We start from the raw sequence: 21278 nt of genomic DNA, 5'->3' as shown, positions 1-21278 counted from the left end.
GTGAGGAGAGGAGGCAGTTGCACTGGGTTAAGCCATTCTGGGTGACAACACCCGAATCTATTTAAAAGGATAAAAAGTATATCAGTACTTTTCAGCTTAAGAGGCTGAAAAGGATTTGAAAAAACAAAGTAGTTAACTTTATTTTGCACTTATTTACCTATTGTTTTTCAACAGTGACTTTTAGTGCTATTCAAATTCTTGCTAGAGGAAAATAAAATCAACTACTTTAAACGAAAAATGCAGAAATATATTTTGTGTATTACGTACTATGCTGTTTTGGCAAAACGCTTTCCCTTATAAGCTTCAACTCTCTTCGAAAATATATGCATGAAATGAAACTAAACTTCAATAATAATAATAATAATGAAGTTAGCCTGGTGGGGCTTAGTTGCTTTATTTATTGTTGCATTATTTGGTACTTATGGAGTGTCTTATAAAAAAATTTCTTTTCAAAAGTATGTTTTTAAATAAATTATGGCAGTCATATAAGTAAATTCTGAGTGATATTTTCTTTCCTTTTCAGGTGTTTTATACCATCTAGCTGAAACACTGAAGCCCTTTGAATTTCTTGGTCTGTTGCCACAAGGGGAAAATCCAGTGTTTTTACCGCATGTAAAAAGATGTATTGAAAAACATCAAGCTGATCAACTGAAAAATAAAATTGTATCTCTTGGACAAGAAATCAAATCAATGATGCTTCATTAGTTTCCTGTAATTTACTCAAGTCACATATTTGAATTTATCATGTAATTCATCCAATTATTCTAGTCAAAATATTTTAACAGCATTTCTTTAGATTGTGATATTTTACTGCCAATAAATATTATTTCTATGAATAACTTTTGTCTTTTTCCTTACTTTTACAATACTTAAATATTTTTGGAGTGTAGTATACTTTTTTTTCAGGCACCATAAGTAAAATAGAATAATATCTTTTAAAATATAATACTGTAAAATTAGAACAATGTTTCTTGATAACTAATTTTAGTTTTTCTTTTCTTTTTTTTTTAAATTATTTTGTAGAGAAAAAAAGATTTAGTTATTTGCAAAGTTATTTTACTGGGCAAAAAAATGGGGAAAAGCGCAGACGATTTATAGAAAAACCTTTTTTTTTTCTTCAAAGCTAGACATGGCGGAATTTCTATCAAAAAAAGTGCCCGAGCCCTATAGTTCCTGCAGCTAATTTTTATGCATAACTAGGCTTAATTTTGCTCTAAATGCCAAAATTTGTATAAAATTGAAAAGAAATACGGGAGCTCAACCCCTGTGAGCTCCTATGCAAATTAAGCCCTGGCCATAGTCTAAATACATTAAACTTAAATATCAGCTCATGATTCTGATTAAAAATGCATTAGGCAAACTCAATGTTTTAGGCATATTTGAGAGAGAAAAAGTTTCCTTTATATGTCTCCAGATAATCTAATTTGTTACAGCATTTGTCTTAATTGATATTCTTTATTGAGTGATTTTCAAATGAATTGACACATTAGGTTCGACAAAAGTTAGAAATTTTTGTTATAAACATTAAAACTTTCATAGGTTCAAATTCCTTACAATTTATGGCTTTCTAACCAAGTGATTATTTGTGAGTTAATTTGCTTTTATTTTAGAAACTCCAAAAAAAAACTTCTTGGCAAGTCACCTTTATTCTCGTGAGTGATACCTTTGTAAAACATTCTGTAATTTCTTTTCAAAAAATAAATAATCCAACAAATCTTGATTAAACTATCTTAAATACTCAGTAGTAAGTCAAAATGGAATAAATATTTATGTATTAAGAAATTTTAAGTATTTGTATAACTGTTTCTCTCAAGAGTGTTACTTTGTTTCCTAAATTAAAGGTAAAGTTTACAATAAAACCATATTAAATAAAACATTAAGTGTTTTCATTGCAATTTCCATGAAAAGCTAAAAAATTTCAATATTGAAACCAATTTTTAAATATTAAAGAAAAAGTTTATTAGGAAAAAGGCTGAATTTTGGCTATAGTAACACTCATAAGAGATGGACTTATGAAATAATTTATTGTAGAGGTTGAGCTTGAATTCTTCTAAAATATATAGTAATTTTAACACCATGTCTTAAGAATTAAAGATTTTTCTTAACAATGCACCCAAATTTCATTTTTGCAAACATTAGCTTTGCATCAGTGTTCAGTCTTCAATTTTTAATAAATGAATTAATATATGTGAAAAAATAAATCTCTTCAATAAAGGTATGAGTTTAAGGTAATACAGAATCCATTACAACGGATCTACTCATCATTTGGGTCCCTTCTCATGAATGTTACCTTTTAAAAGTAACATTCATGAGATTTATAGAAGAATTTTTCGCTGGAATAAATTCTATAGGTGTTTTTGAAAATTTTAATTTTAATTAAGTTTCGTTTCCTTAACACAAAATACATTAATGCCTAATTGCATATTTCTTTACTTAAAAAAATATTACATAATAAATGCATAACACTCATGAGATTTGATTAAAATACTCTTCACATTGAATTGTACATTTCAATATACAGCATATAAGGAATAAATCTAAGCAATTTTTGACATTCATATTCTAAGAAGATAGAAATATGGCTTCCCTAACACTGTTGCTAACTACAGTAAAGAAATATTATGCACATAAAAAATATTAAATTCCCTGGGATAACACTCATGAGTTGGACTTAAGGACACACACTGCATTCAAAATTTTAAAATGTTAGATGAGTAGTACTGTAAAATCTATTACAGCTGTGTTTGAATAACAAATACTACTTCTTTCTTTAATTTACAAAAAATGAAAAAGATGCTTGAAAGCATACAAAAAAGATTAAGTTTATGCAAACTTTCTAGTTAGAACAAAGAAATTTCCATTACTAGCTAACTAAAGTAATAGAAATGGCTTATAAATTTACAACCATTAAAAAAAGACACTGGATGCAATGAATTTAATGTAAAACAATGCCTCACTACATGCTTGTGCGATGCCAGGAAAAAAAATAGATATATATTTAAAATTAAATTCAATGGAAAAGGCCAGGACACCAAACTGTCAATTGTTTTGAAAATCACTCTATTATTTCATCTTTCATACTGTTCAAGTTAATTTTCATCATAATTATCATTAATACTGCCTTTGTAATGTCTTGACTTCTTTTGAAATATAAATAAAATAAACTATTTTCATTTTACTACAGGTTTTGCTGTTACTTTAAAAACTTTAGATTGGTTTCTGTTTTTTTTTTTTTTTCTTTTTTGCAAATGATATTATTATTATTACTTTTGACTCTAGAAAGCATATGCAATTCTGTAATTAGTTGTATTTGCGATTACTTTTAATACTACTTCCATGTCTCCTAAAAATCTTTATTTGCTAATAATTATTTTGAAACTTCATGTATCAGGTGGTTAATAAAACCTGAAAAATGCTTAAACTCACTCTTGAAAAATATTTACTAAAATTAATCTTTTCTGAACACTCAAACTTACATGCTTATTAGAAAACAACTACAATTTCAAATTCCTCATAATTACTTTTTTGCTTCAAAAATAAATAAGATTTGAAAATAGAAAATGAATTAAAGTTCTGAAAGAAACTGTTTTTAAGTGACATATTATCTCATTGGATCAATCCAGGTTTAATTCTGGAACAGGGAATTTTTCAAGGGAAACTAAATGAATCGAAATTTTAAATTTTGATTTTCTTTTATAAAACATTTTTTAATTAGTTATTCTTGGGACCTTTTTGAGCAATCACGATTGCTTATTGTTCTCATTTTACTGTTTTTGGCATCTTTTGATTTTTCCCACCGCCACCCTCCGCACCATCACCGTCGACGGGCTCCTCACGATGTTGCTCCTATAGCGAAAGCCATCTCCAGGTTTTCCTCCATGTCCTACACACACGCGCATACATACACAACTACACATGCACACACACACACATACACCTACACCCACACAAACACACGCATACATACAGACACCCACACATACACACACAAAACATACACGCACACATACACACAACTACCCACACATTCATGCCTGCACACAGACACAAACACATATGCCTACACACTCATACACATACCCCCCCCACACACACACACATTCATACACACAACTACCCACATACTTATGCCAGCACACAGACACAAAAGCACATGCCTACACACACATACACATAACCCGTACACACAAACACATACCCCCACACACAAACACACACGCCTACATACACACACTCGTGATTGCAAAAAACATAATTTGAATTTAAGATGTCAAAATTCAAATTAATTTTTCTTTTTTTTTTGATCTTCTATGTTCCTTTCTTTGCAAGCTTGTAAGCAATTGCTTAATATTGCTTTGTGCTGTAAATGAATGTGTGCCTATAGTGGAAATATATTTTTATTGTATGCACGCATTCATGTACCTATATCATGTACATGTATATATGTATCAAAGCATGGGGTTAATAGCATTCTCCAGACCCTCCCAAATAAAAGGCATCTAAGATTTATTTTTAAATCATAAAACAGTTTACTGAACTTTAGATACCACTAACATATCTTCAATTCCATTAAACTTTAAATTTGGTTTACAGCAGTCGAGCCAGTACCTAATAAGTTGAAACAAAGTTTATTTTTTTGATTAACTTTTTTTTTTAAATGTCCCCCAAGCAACCTATTGTAGTACAAAGATGGATCCAGCATCTGGTTATGAAGGGGTCTTATTAGAAATGGGTGGTTAAAGTATAATATTTTCAGGCATAAATGGGGAGTCTAAGGTATATTCTTCAAGGATTAAGTACCTAAGCTAATTTTAGGCACTATTTGGTAGCTGGACAGGACACCCTCCTTGAGAACTTTCTGCAATGATCAGAAAAAAAATCCAATGGCAATAAAGGGAACTGTTTTTAATTTTATAAAATATATATGGTGGAAGGGTTTTTTTTTTAGAAGAACCAAGTTTTGAATATTTTCATAAGGTTTCTTTTGAGTAGCATAAAATATTTAATCAAAAAAAAAAGTTTTTTATTTGTGAAAACTGTAAACTTTTAGATAAAAAATGTATTCTGACGCTTGTTTCTCTGATTTTCATGCTTTCCTTGCTTTGCTTGCCTATCTTGTTTGTGGCGCCATCTATTAGGAAACATGCTACCCAGAAAACTTTGTTTTCGGTTGGCTGTTTTATGCGTTGTATTAGTTGTTCTTAAATTAAAATACACACGTTTATCGAATGAAAGAAAGTCAGTTTTAACAATTATTCATGATTTGAAATACACCTTGGACCTGGGAAAGCTACTGAGGAAAACAAACTCTTACGATTAATATCGATTCTTATGCCTATCGATGTAACGTATATCGATATTTTTCTTGGAAAGATTATGACTTGGTGAAGTTTATCCTTTTTCTGGAGCAGCAGTATGTATGTCTGACGGCAAACATTAGTAGATGTGGGTGTGGGTTATTCGTCTTTTAAATGAAGCGAACTTGAAAAATACAGTAATCGTCCTTAAATTTGCTATTGCAAGAGTTGTGCTCGTGTGAGCCACGTTGCTTTGTGAAGTCTAGATACGCTTTTTCAGCTGGTAAGTTTATGTGTCATACTTAGTTTTATTTTTTATAAATATGTATGAGTTGGATTTGTCTAATGTTCTAGCTGGTGAGTATATAGACATTATAGAATGTTTTGAAAATTGTTTTAATGGCAAAATTCTGAATGAGATTTCTTTACGTCTATGTCGCGACAGAAACTTTTTGTTGTTATTTTCTGCTGTTTACCAATTGAGTGAGTCGTCATCTTGAAATAACTTGGGAAAGCGGCTCAGTCAGATGCATGAATCATAGAAAAATGTTACGTATTCTGGATATATTTTGTATTTGAAACACTTAATAACAAAATTCTTTAGAGCTAGATACGGAGTATCAATCGTAACGTTCTCAAAGAAACATTCTGCATCTGTTGATCACGTTTGCAGAATAGGATGCTGCAATTTGAAAATCACTGCAGCATTTTCAAAAAAAATTTCGAGATTGAAAATAAATTTATAATGTGATTTGTTTGCACTGTCATTTGTATTTATTTGAATAAGTTATTGCATTTGTAAAAAATTAATTACACAGATTAACATTAAGTTCTCGATTTTTATGTGTTGAAAGTAAGTTTTAAAATTGTATGATAGATATAAATTGCTCAGTGGCTTGGCCATATTTTTTGCGGGGGGGGGGGGGGGGCGAGAATAGATTAGTTTTTGACTTTTTCTATGGTTATGCAAGAGACTTCTCCGAATTTGAAGGGGGTGCTGTTGTCCCAAAGTATCCCATTGCTACTGAAATTGTCAGTGTTCAAATGTTCATATCCAAGCACTTACTGTGAAAGAGGCAGTTTGATTCTAGATTCTGGAAAAAAGCAGATTTTACTCTTTATTTATCGTGTAATTTTTTACTTGTCTTACTGGGACGGGAAGCAATTATATTTCCTTTGTCTCCTCTTAGTATCCATGCCTGAAAAGAACATCTTGAGATTCAATAGCTCTAAGTGGGACCAATTATGCAATTTGAACTAAAAAAAAATCATCAATGAATATGTTAATTTAGCTTTGTAGAACTAATGAAAGAGTATTTTTTCGATTGTTTATGCGAACAGGCTCTAAACTGCAATAACTAACTATAAACAATCTAAGTATCACAGGTCACCTGTAATGAATCTTGTTAGCAATTCTTCTTGTGGGAGAACTAGCTAAATTAAATTTCCCAAGTATTAAGTTCCCTTGGGGATTTGCTTCTATGACACGCTGTTGACTTGACTTCAGAGATGTGGATTTAGTGATATTCACATCAGTGACTATCTCACAGGTCTTTACTCAATAGTGACTTCATTACTTGAAGGCTCAATTTCGTGATTCTTAAATCAGTGTTAGAAATAAGGAGGTATTATATTTTGAAACCAGTTTTGACAAACAGGTTTCCATTCCAAATCTAGGAATGGTGTATTATGCTTCCAGTCAACATGTACAACTATTTTCACCACACTTCAACACAGCTGCATCCTAACCAGCATTAAAGTCTTTAAAATCCATATAACACTGTTTTCTACTCCCAAGCTTACATGGGCGCCCATATACAAAATTTTATGGAGGGAGGGGGGGGGGGGGCTCAGATATTTCCTTTATGGTTTAGCAGGATATTTTCCTCATGAAAACCAATTTCTGTACTGATTAGAGTTATTAAAATTTGATATTTTTAATAAGTTTTTCATTTCTGGCTGGAGAAGACATTTTTCCAAAGAAAAAAGTATTAACACCCAAGTTGTTTTAATTTGTGTGTGTGGGGGGGGAGAGGCTCGTGCCCCCCCCCCCATAAATTTTTTTTTCGGCTAAAATTACAATTGTCCTTTTCCTAAAAATGTAATGCTGGGTACATCTTACAACAGATAGCCTGGCACTGTCTTTTACAGAGTGGCTATAAAACACTATGACACATATTGAATCATTTCATTACGCACAGATAAAATAGAAAATAAATATGCACCAATATGATGAAAGTAAACTCTTCAGTCAGGAATAGTGAATAACCAAGCTGGAGGCAGATAACATCTCATTGAAGATGAGAGTGTCAACAAGCTGGTAGATAAAGTAAATTTATCTCACCTGTGAGTGTCCGCAGCATGGTGCGGTATGACTACTGAATTGAAAGCAAAGCTTGAGCCAGAAAGTTACCGCCACTCGGCCAAGCCTAAGGGAGAACTACATGGAATTTACCAGACAGCCCGGTTATCACATCAAGAGACTGCAGTTTCATATTCATTGGAACTCTTCAGTCTTGAATGGTGAATGACCAAGCTGGAGGCAGCTGTTATCTCATTAACGCTGAGAGCGCCAACAAACTGGTAGATAAAGTTTGTAAGTAGTTCTGCCTTAGCCCTGGCTTAGGGGCAGTAACTTACTGGCAAATAACCAAGTTTTGCCTTCAATTCACTAGTCGAACCCCACCATGCAGCAGACACTTGCTGGCGAGTTAAATTTATTTTACCTACTAGGAATTTTCTCCTTCAATGAGATGACATCTGCCTCCGCCAAGGGTGCCCATATAGGGGGGCAAAGGGGGGGCTCGACCCCTCCCCCTTTGAAATTAGAACTTCCTTGCTTTTGGTACTTTTTTCTTTGCAAAAATGTAAAAACATTTATTCTCCAGCCTATAATGAATAAGTTATTAAAAATGAAATATTTTAATGACTCTAACCTGTCCTGAAATCTGTTTTCATGGAGAAAATACCCTCCTAACCCATGGGTAAAATATTTGAGCCCCCCGCTTACATTTTTGCATATGGGCACCCTTGGCCTCTGCCTCTGTTATTCACTATGTCAGACTGAAGGGTTCTAATCTTTGAGAAGAGATAAAGTGGAGGGACTAAAGACTTTCATTTATGAGACCAAGACCTCAAGTTGCATGATAGATTTTAAAGAAAAGCATTGTGGAAGAAATCAGGTTTCTTTCACTTGTTCTTGCAAAATGTGCCAACCATTCGCCCTTGTTGAGTCACGTGACTTGGGATCTTTGGGTCAGCCTTTGCTAAGCCAGTGATTGGACTTCCTCCCTCCATTTTAATTCCTGCTCTATGGTTCTAATATGAACAAAACTACAGTCTTTGGATGTGATAACCATGCTGTTAGGTATATTGCATTATACATGAAAGTTTAGTTTGAATTAATTGTATTCCAATCAATCGCCATCTTTATGGATTACTAAAGATAGCACTTCAATTAAAGATCTTGCGCCACTGTCCCATTGCAACACAAATCATTTTAACAAGTAATTTGTTCTATTCATTCAGTGTAAAAAAAAGCTTTGAGGGAGTCCAGACTTCTGTGCTCCTTAGCATTTACTTTAGACTCTAAAATGTCCCAAATGCAATAGTCGAAAGCAGTGGTACTCAACCTTTCTCTACCCCAGAACCACATCTAGGTATTACTAACAAGTAAAGATTACCCAAGTGTAAATCCCAGATTGAAATAAAACTTTGCACATCGATAGTACACAAAAAAAGTATTGAACCCCGCTCCTTTTTTATCGGCAACAAAGACTTGTAACGGGGTGAAATTTACCTCAAATATTGGATAATTCACAGCTACTAGAAAGTACAATATATTCTTTTATTTTAAATTTCAACTACAAAAATTCAAATAAGGATTGAAAATTTTAAAAAATTAAACAAACTAAAGTTGACATGTTTCTGAAATTTTCTGAAAATATTATGGATATCCATAGTGCTATGTCCACAAGAATTATAGATGTCCACAAGAAAAACACATGTTTTGTATTGGAGTAATTTTATTATCATAGTCGTACCAAAACCTTACAACTCAAAGACCTTTTTTTTTCATTTTTTTGCCTCCAGTAATAGATCAAAAGTGTGAAATTGCTGCCCCTCAGAAAGTGCCACCCGGGGCAGACCACCCCCTCTGCCCCTCCTTAGCTACGCCACTGTAGGTTGTAGTCATCTATGTCCAAGTTACTTCTTCCGAACGAAACTGACCATCGACCCAGACGGGAAGGTCGGCTATTTAACATAATTCTCCAATAATAAGTAGCGGAGGCATCGATTAAAAAAACTATTAATTATGACACTTAGATTTCGACATATAATTCCTATTTTTTAAAGACTTCCTCCATTCAAATTATTATTTGGTGCTTCATCTCAATTTTCCGCAACAATACTTTTATTAAAATTTTTAGCATGAAGAAAATCATTGAGGCAAAAGACATGTTGCCATTTTTTTCTCAAATATGAACAAGTAAAATTCTTGCTTTTGTTTTAAAAGCTTTTTCTGTAATCGGGAGAATTTAAAATGTTAACTTTTTTTTATTTTTCCGCAATCTGCTGCGAAATTTTACTGGATTTTTTTTTTGAGCAATCACGATTGCTTATTGTTCTCATTTGACCGTTTTTGGTGTCTGTGCCTTTTTCAACTTGGACCAGAAGCCTTAGCAGAACCACCGCCCTCCGTCCTCTGCTGGCGGCACGGCTGCTTCGGTTTTGTGCTATCCGATCTCCTGATCGGAGGCGTCCATGTCCTACACACACGCACGTTCACAAACATACCACACACGCCTACGCACACCCACAACTATGCACACGTAACTGCCCAGGAGGAGAGGCAGGCTTGGGGGGGGGGACAGGAGCCGTTTCTAAAAACAATAACTCCAATGAGTAGGGTCCTGTCTCAGTTCGTGATTGCTAAAAACATAATTTGGATTCAAAATTTCAGAATTCAAATTAATTTTCTTTTTTTATTTTTTTGTTCAAGCCTGAGTGTTGATCTTTCCTCACTTGACATAACTTTTATTTTTGAGGTAGACCTCGTGCAAAGCCGTGGGATGCAGCTAGTTTGTACTTAAACTTTGAATTCTTTTTTTGTTTTTAATGTTCTGTTTATTTATTTTCATTATTGTTTTGAGGTTTTTAACTTGCTTGTTTAGTCATTTCTGAGTACTTATGTGGGATTTTTTTCCCTGCTTTTTGTAAACTGATTTTAATTTAAGTTGCATCAGCAAGGAAACAAGTCTCCCATAACTTTACGTAGTTCCCGAATTTCAATCAGACTTATAATTTCAATCCAATTTTTGGAAAAATTCCAAAACAGTTCTCCCCTCTTGATCTTACTTTTGAAAGGGTTCTTACATTATATGGAATCAGCTTAATTTGGTTACTGATTTGACGTTCGTTCTGTATTTCTTTCTAGTTTGGTGTATGTTGTTGCGATTTGCCGATTTTCTTTTTAATGTTTTCTTGATTGTTGCTTGCTTTTTAATTCCCTGAATTTTTCTAGGAATTCATTTTTGCCTCTTTAATTACTGTTGTTTCAATGTTAACTTCTTTTTAGATTTTTCTCTAAGGTGAACTAAATCTTTATAAGAGGATTTTTATTCATCCGAACTAGTAAAAACTTTTTTCTGAAAATGTGCCCCCCCCCCCCCCTTAATGCAATGAAGATCCCCGAAAGAGAAAAACATCATTAAAACCTCTCCATCCACAGAAATAATTTAATGATGCGGTCAGCACCATGAGCCATCCCCTCCCCCTCTACCCCCCCCCCCCCCCGTGTAGACTAATGGATTGACATGTAATTTCTTTCGCTATGGCATTTTAAGTTCTTTTAATCATCACCCTGGTTTTAATTTTTTTATGAACCATGATTAATTAGGCCGCGCGGTTGAGGATGAAAAAAAAAGGAAAAAAAAAAACTCTGGAAATTAGTAAGCACGTTACGTAAATCATGTGTGTTTTGGATTTGCTTGCGATGCTGTGGGGGGAGGCGTGAAGAGAGGAAGAGGTTTTTATGACGAACAGGCAGAGGATATGACGTGAGACGACCGTATGGGAACCAGACATGGGTTATAGGAGCAGGATGGTGGGCAGAATTACACGCGTGCTTCTGCGATGCTGTGGGCTGGCAGATGCATCTGGTTATCATGAAAGGAAAAGCGTTATGTGTGTAAAAAAATAAAAAATCCGTTAATAACGACTTTGCTGATGGAGCATTTTGGTAATGCTTCTACCGGGTGGTTAGCTGACCACTGTGAACTTTAGTTGGAGCAAATCTAACCTGGCAGCATCGTAATGCTGTGATTAGGTCGATCTCATGGACATTTGAAAAAAAAAAAAGTTAGATAATTTGCTTTGGATACAGGCCCGTCATTTCGATATTTTTCAGGGTGCTGGGTGCAAGGGCTGTGTTCTTGATGCAAATTTCTTCGGAAAACAACAAAAACTACGCCCACTTTTCATGAAACAATTTTTTTTTTCAAACCGAGAGGGATGGATTCGGGATTGACCTATCCTGCCCCCCCCCCCCGCCCTAAATGAGAGACTTGTTTCGGTTAAAATGAGTTTTCGACGTGAGAAGTTCATTCTGCCAACACTACACAGAGCAAATGAAAAAAAAATCCGAAGCGTGGGGGAGGGAGGGTTTCCTTATAATGTAATGTTAGGGCACTAAGTGCTCCCGATTCTGTGAATAGAAGTTTTTTCCCTACTGATGTTTCAATTGCAGGCGTGCCCACCTAGGGGGGAAGGAAGGGTCATGGCGTAGACTGCGCCATTGAAATTTTTAGGGGTATTTGAAGGGTATCTTTCACTTTCTGGGGGGGGGGGGTGCCTTTGCTCTTAGCGGGGTGGGTACCCCTGACAATTGCGTTGAAGTCCATTTTTTGTCTTTAATGTTTAAGGGAAGGGGGGAGGGATACATCTGAACACGTAAAACTTCTAGCCAAAAGGAAAGCGTTCCCCTTATTCCATGAAAAAGATACGGAGACCGACTCTCCGCCCGCCCCCCCCCCCCCTCCCCCACTTAGCTCTGAAGAATTTTTGTGATTTTTAGAGATGGATCGCCTTCATTTCCTGCGTCTGACAGTCTCGTTTGTAACCCGGACTTCTATCGTATCAATCTCGCGACGACGAAAGCTATTTAACGGATGGAGCTCTGAGCAGACGATGACGCAAAGTCCAAAGGCGACGTTCGTCAACAACGGGGGGATCAAATGTCCCGATAGCATTGTCAGCAGGCTGTTGAAGTGCAGCCCCTCAAGTACTCTCGCGAGCGAGATGTTGAAGGATACTGTTTTACTCCCTCCACTTTTCGAGTTCGTGCCTTCTCTGGTTTTCTGCTATTTTCTGCTTCCCCCTCTTTTTAATAACGCCTTAGATTGGTCTTGGCGCCGCGTCGGTATTTCGCGAGATTTATCTTTGAAAGCAGTTTCTTGACATACCGCGATTTTTGTTGATTGCTGTTCCACCGAATGAGTCGATCATTTAAATCGTGTATGAGAAATGATGTTAGAGCAAAAATGGTGCAACCTGCTGGAAGTCCAAGAAGTTGTGTAATTCAAATGTTGATTTCTTTTTTTTTTTTTTAAATCAATGCTAAAAGTTGTGTATTGATTTTCCAAAAATTTTGGGTCCATTTGATGTCTTCTTTGTCGCTTTTTCAGGTTTTTTTTTTTTTTTTTTTGCTCTCTTTTGTCGTAGTATAAACCACATAATGTTAAGCTAAGTTCTTTTTCTTGGCCATAATTTTTACAATTTTTTTTCGTTGGTTTGTCTCATTGAAAAATATTTTTTACAGACAACTTTGCATTCAAACTTCTGCGGCTGGATGTCGATAGGATCTGAGTTTCATCTATTTTCGGTTAGAAGAAACCTTTATTTTCTCATTATGTTGACATAAAATTTTCTCACATTGTCTAGTGAGGTTTTAGTGTCAGAAGGTTAGCGTTCTTTGGAAACAGTGTGCTCTTATTATAACTCAATGCTATCAAAACATGCAGCACTGCATCCTTCTTTGGGGCAAAAATGTAGGCACTAATGCTGACGATCTTTTCAATTTCTCGAAGAAACATTCGATTTCGATTACACTCTACAGTGAGAAAATAAAAGGCATTGCAACTTAGTCCTTGACTAAAATCTGCAAAATTAAACGGATCTTTTCTTAGTTTTTATTTTTAAAAAAATGTGTGCCAGACTACCTGAACAAAAGATACGATTAAATCCTAGACTGTGAACAAAGTAATAGTTCTTTTTTGCCAGACATGATATGATTCGTCTTGCAGTCTCTTACAAGATATCAATCAGTTTCACTTTCACTTTTCATCAAGCACGATAAATTAAATATATGCACAAATTTTGCTTACATCAAAGGTTTATTATGAGTATCACAAAAAGTAATTTTAAATGAAGTTATTATTTACTGTTAGAAAAAATATACCGCTAGGATCTATAATTGGGGCAAACCTAACCTGGCTGCATTGTGAAGGCTGCGCATATACTTATCACAGCATTACAACGCTGCTAGATTTGGTTTGCCCCAACCATAAGGTTTTGTACTTTAGTTAGTGGAATTTATTCTTTTGCAATTAAGAATCTAACGCCACTATTTTTTACTTGCATCTTTTGTGATGTTTGAGTAATGTTCATATTGCATATCCCCAAGTTGAAATGAAGGTTCTATTTTTCCTTCTTACTGTAATTGTATCGTTATTCCCACTTTCGATGAACTTTAGCTACGCCCGTATTAAGGGCAATTACTACAGTTGTGAGCCATCGTCATAAAAAACAACTTTTCTGCGTACGATTGTCTTTTAATTCTTTGAGTCACACTGTGGGTGAAAAGTAAAACTTAAGAGCAACCGTTAGGAGTCATTGACAGAACCGTCTTGCTAACAAGGTTAAATGAGAACAATAACACGCGAAACTAGCTTTGCAAGGAAATTTTAAATGATCATTATCTTTTCTTGGAGACTCAGATCTATTTAATAATGTGAATAGATTCAGCCGTCGCATCAAAGGCAACAAATTGTCATAGATTCTAGCCTTCCGTTCTTTGTGATAATTCCTTCCCCGATGGAACGCACGCAAGTGTTGCCATTCAACGAAATGCAACATTGATCTAGCGTGGAAAATGAACAAAATATACTATAGTTATTCAAGCGTAAGATATGTGCAAAGTTATTTTGCTACTTCCAAAAAGTTTAGATAACTTTTATTGTTGTGTTTCATATTTTTAATCATTTCGATAGCTTTAGAACGAGAGTAACGATTTTTAATGACTTTTTATTGGTCATTAAAATGCAGATGAATGTTTTACGTCGCGTTCGTACTCCATTGTTGTGAGCGAAGAACAAAGAATACTATCTTTAGATGCCCTCGAAGTTATTTCTTTTGTTTAGAATTTGTATACAAACAGTCGTATATCACTTAAGATTTCTGTTTCATTGTGATTCTTTTTTGGATTTTACGTCATTTGGTTTTTAAAATGCTGAATTTGAATATGGCTTATTCTGGGTACTTTTATCTTTGCGCAAAATGTCGTAAAGAACTCTAAATGTTTACTTTTCTTTAAAAAAAAATAATAGTAAGTAAAAAGAAGATAAGTAGATGTTTGTCTTTTATCCTTCTGTTTCCTTTCAGTAATTCCGATGCACTGCTTTTCTTGGCACAGTCAACACTTTTATGTGGGTCTTTTTTCTTTTACTTTTATTATTATTTTCACACGAAAAAACGCGGATGATAATTTTTTTTAAATAAAAGAAAAGAAAACGAAGTGAAAAGAAAAGACAAAAAAAAATCCAATATTCAATATTATTTTGATGAAGTAAAAACTTGTTTATAACACTGGAAACTATTTACTGAGACACGTAATGAAACTACAGTGAAATCCCGTTACTACGAACTTCAGGGGGACTTCATTTTGTTCGTTGTAATAGAATTCAAGCAATGCAATGGAAATTAAATCGGGATTGAAAATCTATTTCGTTGTATTGGTATTCGTTGTAACGGGATTTCACTTTATATTATTTACCAAATTTGCGCTAAGTTGAGTACTACATTAGTCCTAGCGACAAGTCTGAGTAAAATCATTAAAACACTATCAGATATTCACAGACTCGCTATACGTCACTATTTACAAAATACTTTTTTAGTTCTACATATCATTCTAGCTGACAGAGAATATAGAATTCAGCTACTGGGACCCATACTCTCGCATCTAAACCAAGTTGCCGAGAAAATTCCTGCAAATAACAGCGTATTTTCCGTAACATCTCTAGGGTTTTCTCGAATCGTGTGTCTACAGACACTAATTTCTTCCTAGTTTGGCCGCCAATTTTATCGTCAAACACCTTACGATCAATGATTTCTGTAAAAGTTGTTTACCTGCCAGCGTCGTATCAGTGCAAGAAAAACAACATGTCTTACCTACTCTGAACTAAAATACTTGTTGCGGTCTTAGTGATCGCCTGTTCGCAGAAATATTTTTAACACCTCTGCAAGTGCGTTTCACGTATTGGAAATACGCCTCGTCAGCAGTCTTTTCTGCATTTTGTAATTTAATAAAATTTTTATCGTGAAACACACAAAACCAAAGAGTTAGAATTTTTAAATTGCATTTGAATGTTTTGTCTTTTTTATACCTTTGTGCAAAGTGATCATTTTTCATCTAAATTGAATGAGATTATAAAAATGCTAATGCGACCGCTGAATCATGTTGAAATAATAGAAGGAAATAATTCTTCCCATCGACTTATTTTGTTGAATTACATATCATGCATGAAAATCCTTTTTTTTTCCTCTCTCTTATTTTTTCATGGTTGAAAAAGAGCAAAGTAAGCGTAAACCCCCTCTTAAAAAAAGAAAAGAATAGTCTTTAAAATTTATGATATCGTTAATAAAAATTATGTGATTTTTCTTTTTTTTTTTCGTGTGTGTGTGTGTGGGGGAACTTGCAGGTGTGATCCTTTTTAACTACTCCAATCAAAGCTGATTTTATGATGGTTTTAAATTTCATGTTAAATTTCGGGTAAAAATATTTTTATTGGCTTACGTGTGGACCTGATCTCCATATTGCTTCATATTGAATCTGGGAAACGCTGATCTAGTTTATAGGTAGAGTGAGAAATGGCAATGTAATTTTTTTTTTTAAAGTGCTATGATGACGTGGTTTTTCAAATTTGATGACTATCTGTCTAGGTTTCGGTAAAGATATAACAAAGCTCTGCTATAAGCAGGGTTGCCAAACGTCCCGGATTTTATCGGGTAACCCCATGTTTTGAGGCATTGTCCCGCGTACCAGAGAAATTCGATACGGGACTGCAAAATCTCTTATTCTTGCCTAGAGTAACCGATACTGTTGCGGAAACATTCGCATGAGTACAAATGCTATGCTATGTTATGTGTGTTTAATATTGTGCTGTCTTTAATAGTGATGAGTCGTAAGCATATATCATTGTACTGGAAGGTTACAGCATGCCCCAATCGCTTTGTCAAACATTAACTGCATCCCAGATCATTAAGGAAAACAGTATAGCTACATTTGGCCATTTATGAAATTAACAAATCAATAGAAAGTGCAACAGAAGAGTTTTTTAAGGCTTTCCTTAATTATCAATTTTTTTTTGCTTAATAAGCTTTGAAGCTAATGGTTATCTATTTATTTTATTTATTTATTTATTTTTTTTCAAATCAAGTCTGTATCTTAAAATTGTGGCACGAAATAAGTTTTGTTAGGCAATTAACTCTCAGTTACTTGTGGGTATATCGTCGGCACCATGCCAAACTAACGAATGTGAAAAATCGCGAATCGCGTTTTTCAAATTCGATGGTTTGCCGTGGTACTCAAAAAAAAAAAAAAAAACTACCTATACTGGATATAGTAACTACTTCTAACGATAGTTTTAGACTTAAAGTCAGAGGCGGATACAGACTACCATTTTAAGGGGGGGGGGAGTTATGCCAAAGATTCCCCCCCCCCCTCTATGAACGAACGCTAGGTTTTAGGCACGAAAAATTTCAGGAACTGCTTGGATGTCAATAAAAATCACCAGATGAGCCAGGAATAAGTCAACTCATAAATGTTAAAATTAATTTCATAAGCAATGAAAATAGTGTTTCAAATATTTACTTTCATAAAAAAAAAATCGAAAATACTACTGAAAAGGTTTAAATTTTAATCATACATTGTTTGAACACCATGAGGACAGATATTATTGTCGAAGGTTTGGGGGGGGGGGGTCATGAACTTCCCTTTGTATCCGCCACTGGTTAAAGTTATCAAAAAACTTAAAACATTGAAAATAATTGAACGCGTCAGGTGAAAAAAAAATATTGTTTCGGCTCTCCTTTTTCACAATCGTTAGTTTAGCATGGTGTCGACGATATGTTCAAAATGATTACGCCGCCTTGAGTTTTCTGTCAGCCAAAAACTTTGAATTAACTGTGAATCGAGCTAGCATGAAATTGTGTCAAGATATATCTGTGCAATTTCTTGCATTTCTTCAGGGGGTCCCTTTCCTGTATCCGCAACTTTTAAATTTGGCGACCTCGGCTAAAAGACAATAGCCTAGTTTTAATCATAACTTTCTGAACGTAAAGAAGAACAAATTTCGGAAAGAACAAAACGAAGTTTCACGTGAAAAGGGAAGGGGATTAAAACATATATTATAATAATTTCTTTAAGATGTGCTGGCCTAAAGAAATTAGAGCGACGGATTTTACAAAATTGCCAGCTTTCGTCATTCTGTCCCAGATAGGTTTGACATTGTTCCGATTTCGTTTAATTGAGCAATTCTAATTAATATCCTAATGATACCATTATTATTTCATTCTCAAACACGTAGGTTTGACTCAATTCCTTTAAAAGAGTTATGAAAACTTCCCGCTTTGTATTTGTTTCTTAGTATTTAACTAGTGAGAAGAAATCATTGTAGCGTTGCGTTCTGGGAAACCAGTGAACCGTTGCATTGTTGACATCTTCACTTGTCTTCACTACAGAGTGAATAAAAAAGTGGTTGATGTTTCTGGTTTCATGGTTCTTGTTATTCTAAAAATTAGAACTTGGTCAAACTCTCCTACTTATTAGCTTTCAATGGATTACTTATTTAAAATCTATACATAGTTATTTTTAGTTGTTTAATTTATTTTTGTAATGGAAAATTAGTATTGAGATATTTCATTGGAACTTGACGTTTTATCTCAGATCAAGTAAATACAATGGATTTTTTCTCTCTCAATCTCTGTACCCTTTGCTAAGACCTTTTTTCCCTATATCGTCTGCGAAATTTTTTGAGTAACTTCTGCGTGATCCGTTAAAGTACAAAAGTTCAGAGTAAGTTGATTAAAACATCACAACCCTGAGCCTCTGGTTGAGAAACTGGAAATTATAAGTTTTTGTTAGAGTAGCGACTGCAGAATGTTAGCAAGATGGGTTATGTGCAGGGCTCTATTTGCATAGTAGCTCAGGGGCAGGGGCGTGCACAGAAATTTTGGAGCCCGTCACTAATGACTTTTACGAGCCCCCTCCATATTGTTTACCCCTCCTACTTGGCAGATATTTCACCCCTCGTTTTAAAAATTTCGGGTATGGCCAACAGGTGTCCCTTCTCTTCTCCCCCCCCCCCGTGCACGCCCCTGCTCACTTGGGCCGAGCTCTGCGCTTATTTTTGTACTTTTTTATTGTACATTTTAGACTAAAATCAGACTATTTACGCGTAAAAAAAGTTGTGGGGACTATAGGGCTCCTGCACTTCTTTTGGTAGAAATTAAACCCTGGTTATGTGTGATCGTGCTCAATATTTGAATTCTGACCCATTTGATACAAAAATATTGTTTTTTTTATGACAATGAGGTCATATTAATGGAATGAAGTAATGTTGTCCTTGCTTTTCGACGCTTGTTTTATCTCTGAATCCGCAACCAATTATTCAAAATCACTTGATCCGCAGCGGTTATTTCAATTCATTTATTTATCTATTTATTTTCTGGAGATTTAATAAGACGCAAAAAAAAAACCTTGTGTTCTAATTTCGTGTGTTTGAAAATATAATTTGATTTGGGGTTGAATTTTCAATCTTTCTGATTTTTCAAGTTATATTATTAAATTTAATTAATTGGGGGGGGGGCACAAAATTATTTTAGCCTTATTGATTTCATATGAATATCAGAATACAAGTTACGTAATAAGTCCGTGAGTTTTAGAAAGTTTATAGACTCTGTTTTCTGCAGAGAGTTTTTAAATATGGGTATCATCAGCTCAACGAGTTGTTTTCCTGACCCATTTCTGTTTCAACATTATAAACTAAAGCGACATGTCATAAATATTTTTCGGAGATTTTGTTCGCCATCGAACTCTATAAACCGTGGATTTTGACCGCAATACGTTTTCATTTGTTGTATCTTTCGTCGGCAAACTTGGCCTACTTTTTCTACAGAGGAAGCCATATTTTTATCGTTGGAATTCTGAAGGCAGATTACGTCACTTTCATCTCAGCCACAGCCATCTCAGCAAACGATATCAAAAAAATATCTCTGCTGGCGATCTGCCATGCATTTCTTGCGAAAAATAAATTAATGATAGGGGCACTTCTGACTACTAGTGATTTACATTCAGTCGTAGCTGATGTTCTCACCCCCTCCCCAGTGATCTTTTTTTTTCTCTCTCTCGTCTGGAATGTCCTGGTTCGAATTACTCTTGATGGTCCTAACTCTTGGAAATTAAGATCGATTTCAGACAACTGCTGCTGTGAACCATCTCGTTTTGTCATAGCTTCGTTTAAATAGCCATTTTAATCCAGCAGGGCTGTCTTTAATTTCGAATGAAATTTTTCGGTTGATAGAAGAAAAAGGATAACATTGAATCCTAGTGAAGGTATGTGATACAATCAGGGCCGGACTGGGTCCCGCAAGAGGGCGCCAACCCCCACAGGGCACAAAAAATACATACAAAAAAAAGAATGGGGGGGGGGGGGCGATGGTACACACGTTTACGAGTTTAAAGAATAGAAAAAGAAGCGAAGTGAAGTCGCACAGGTTTGTGAGCGCAAAATAAATCAATGAATAAATAAATAAGGAAGTTGCATCAAAAAGTTTTTAAAAAAAATAAGATACAATTTTTTTTTTAATTTAAAAAGTAAGGGAGTAAAAATAAATAAATTTAAAAAGAAATCAAAAACGGTGTTCAGGCTTGAGAGCGCAAGACCACATAGGTGCAAAGGCACTTCGGCCCGCGGGCCGGTGGGCCAGTCCGCCCGGTTACAAATGAGAAAAGTTAGATGAAGATCTTTTCATCTAGCAGTAGATGGATCAAGGATTGCTCAGATGTGTATCCAAAAATTGTCTCTGCTGTTCATTTCATGTGTGTGTGTTTGTGCACATGTGAACCTGGCAATAAGTTTTGCAAAATAAACTTTTTTTTTGGGAGGGGGGGGGGGGGATGATAACTATGTCACAAAATCGATCAGCAAAAATTTAGCAGAACCTCGTTTATCCGGACTAACTGGGAACAAACGCAATCGGGATGAACGAAAAGATAAAAATATCAAGTGTCTGCGCACGCAACTCAAAGTGTCTGCAAGCTAATAATTGTCTATTACGTAAAAAACGATGGGAGGGGGTGGGGGGTCGGATTCCGAAAACAAAATTGGCTAAAACAACGTTATAAAGCAGCAAACTGTAAATAATTGCAGATATATGCTTTGAGGTTTCAAGGAACTAATTTTCATGACAATTATGTGAGCCTATGGATGCAAAGACCTAAGCTAAATTTCAAAATTTTAAAACTAAGCTTCTTTTAGCAGATATCTTTGCATTTCTAAGCTCACATATTTTGGGGATTTATATCTCCACTGCAGATTATGCAACGTGGGACTTTTCTCTTCTTAAGCTGTCAAGTCAAGAAATCAATAGGATACCCAAATTTCTGAGAATTAAAGAAAAATAGCGATTCGCTACTTTTTGGAA

The 21278-nt window shown here is 34.8% G+C and overlaps 2 protein-coding genes across 2 annotated transcripts in view; both read left to right on the top strand.

Annotated features, from left to right (window-relative positions):
- LOC129233412 (BLOC-2 complex member HPS3-like) overlaps positions 1-805 on the top strand; it is a 47045-nt gene extending 46240 nt beyond the window's left edge. The window contains exon 21 of the mRNA XM_054867442.1: positions 524-805. Within this exon, the coding sequence (XP_054723417.1) occupies positions 524-705 (182 nt within the window). The 3' untranslated portion in view covers positions 706-805. The remainder of the gene's footprint in view (positions 1-523) is intronic.
- A 4759-nt stretch (positions 806-5564) lies between these two features.
- Positions 5565-21278, top strand: part of LOC129233413 (activated Cdc42 kinase-like) — a 77201-nt gene continuing 61487 nt past the window's right edge. The window contains 1 exon segment of the mRNA XM_054867443.1: positions 5565-5580. The gene's annotated coding sequence lies outside the window, so the exon portion shown is untranslated.

This window comes from Uloborus diversus, unplaced genomic scaffold (genome assembly GCF_026930045.1).
Source record: "Uloborus diversus isolate 005 unplaced genomic scaffold, Udiv.v.3.1 scaffold_393, whole genome shotgun sequence".
In the NCBI taxonomy this organism is placed as follows: Eukaryota; Metazoa; Arthropoda; class Arachnida; order Araneae; family Uloboridae; genus Uloborus; species Uloborus diversus.
The sequence above is the reverse complement of the archived record's forward strand: the minus strand, read 5'-3'. Positions and strand labels throughout refer to the sequence as shown.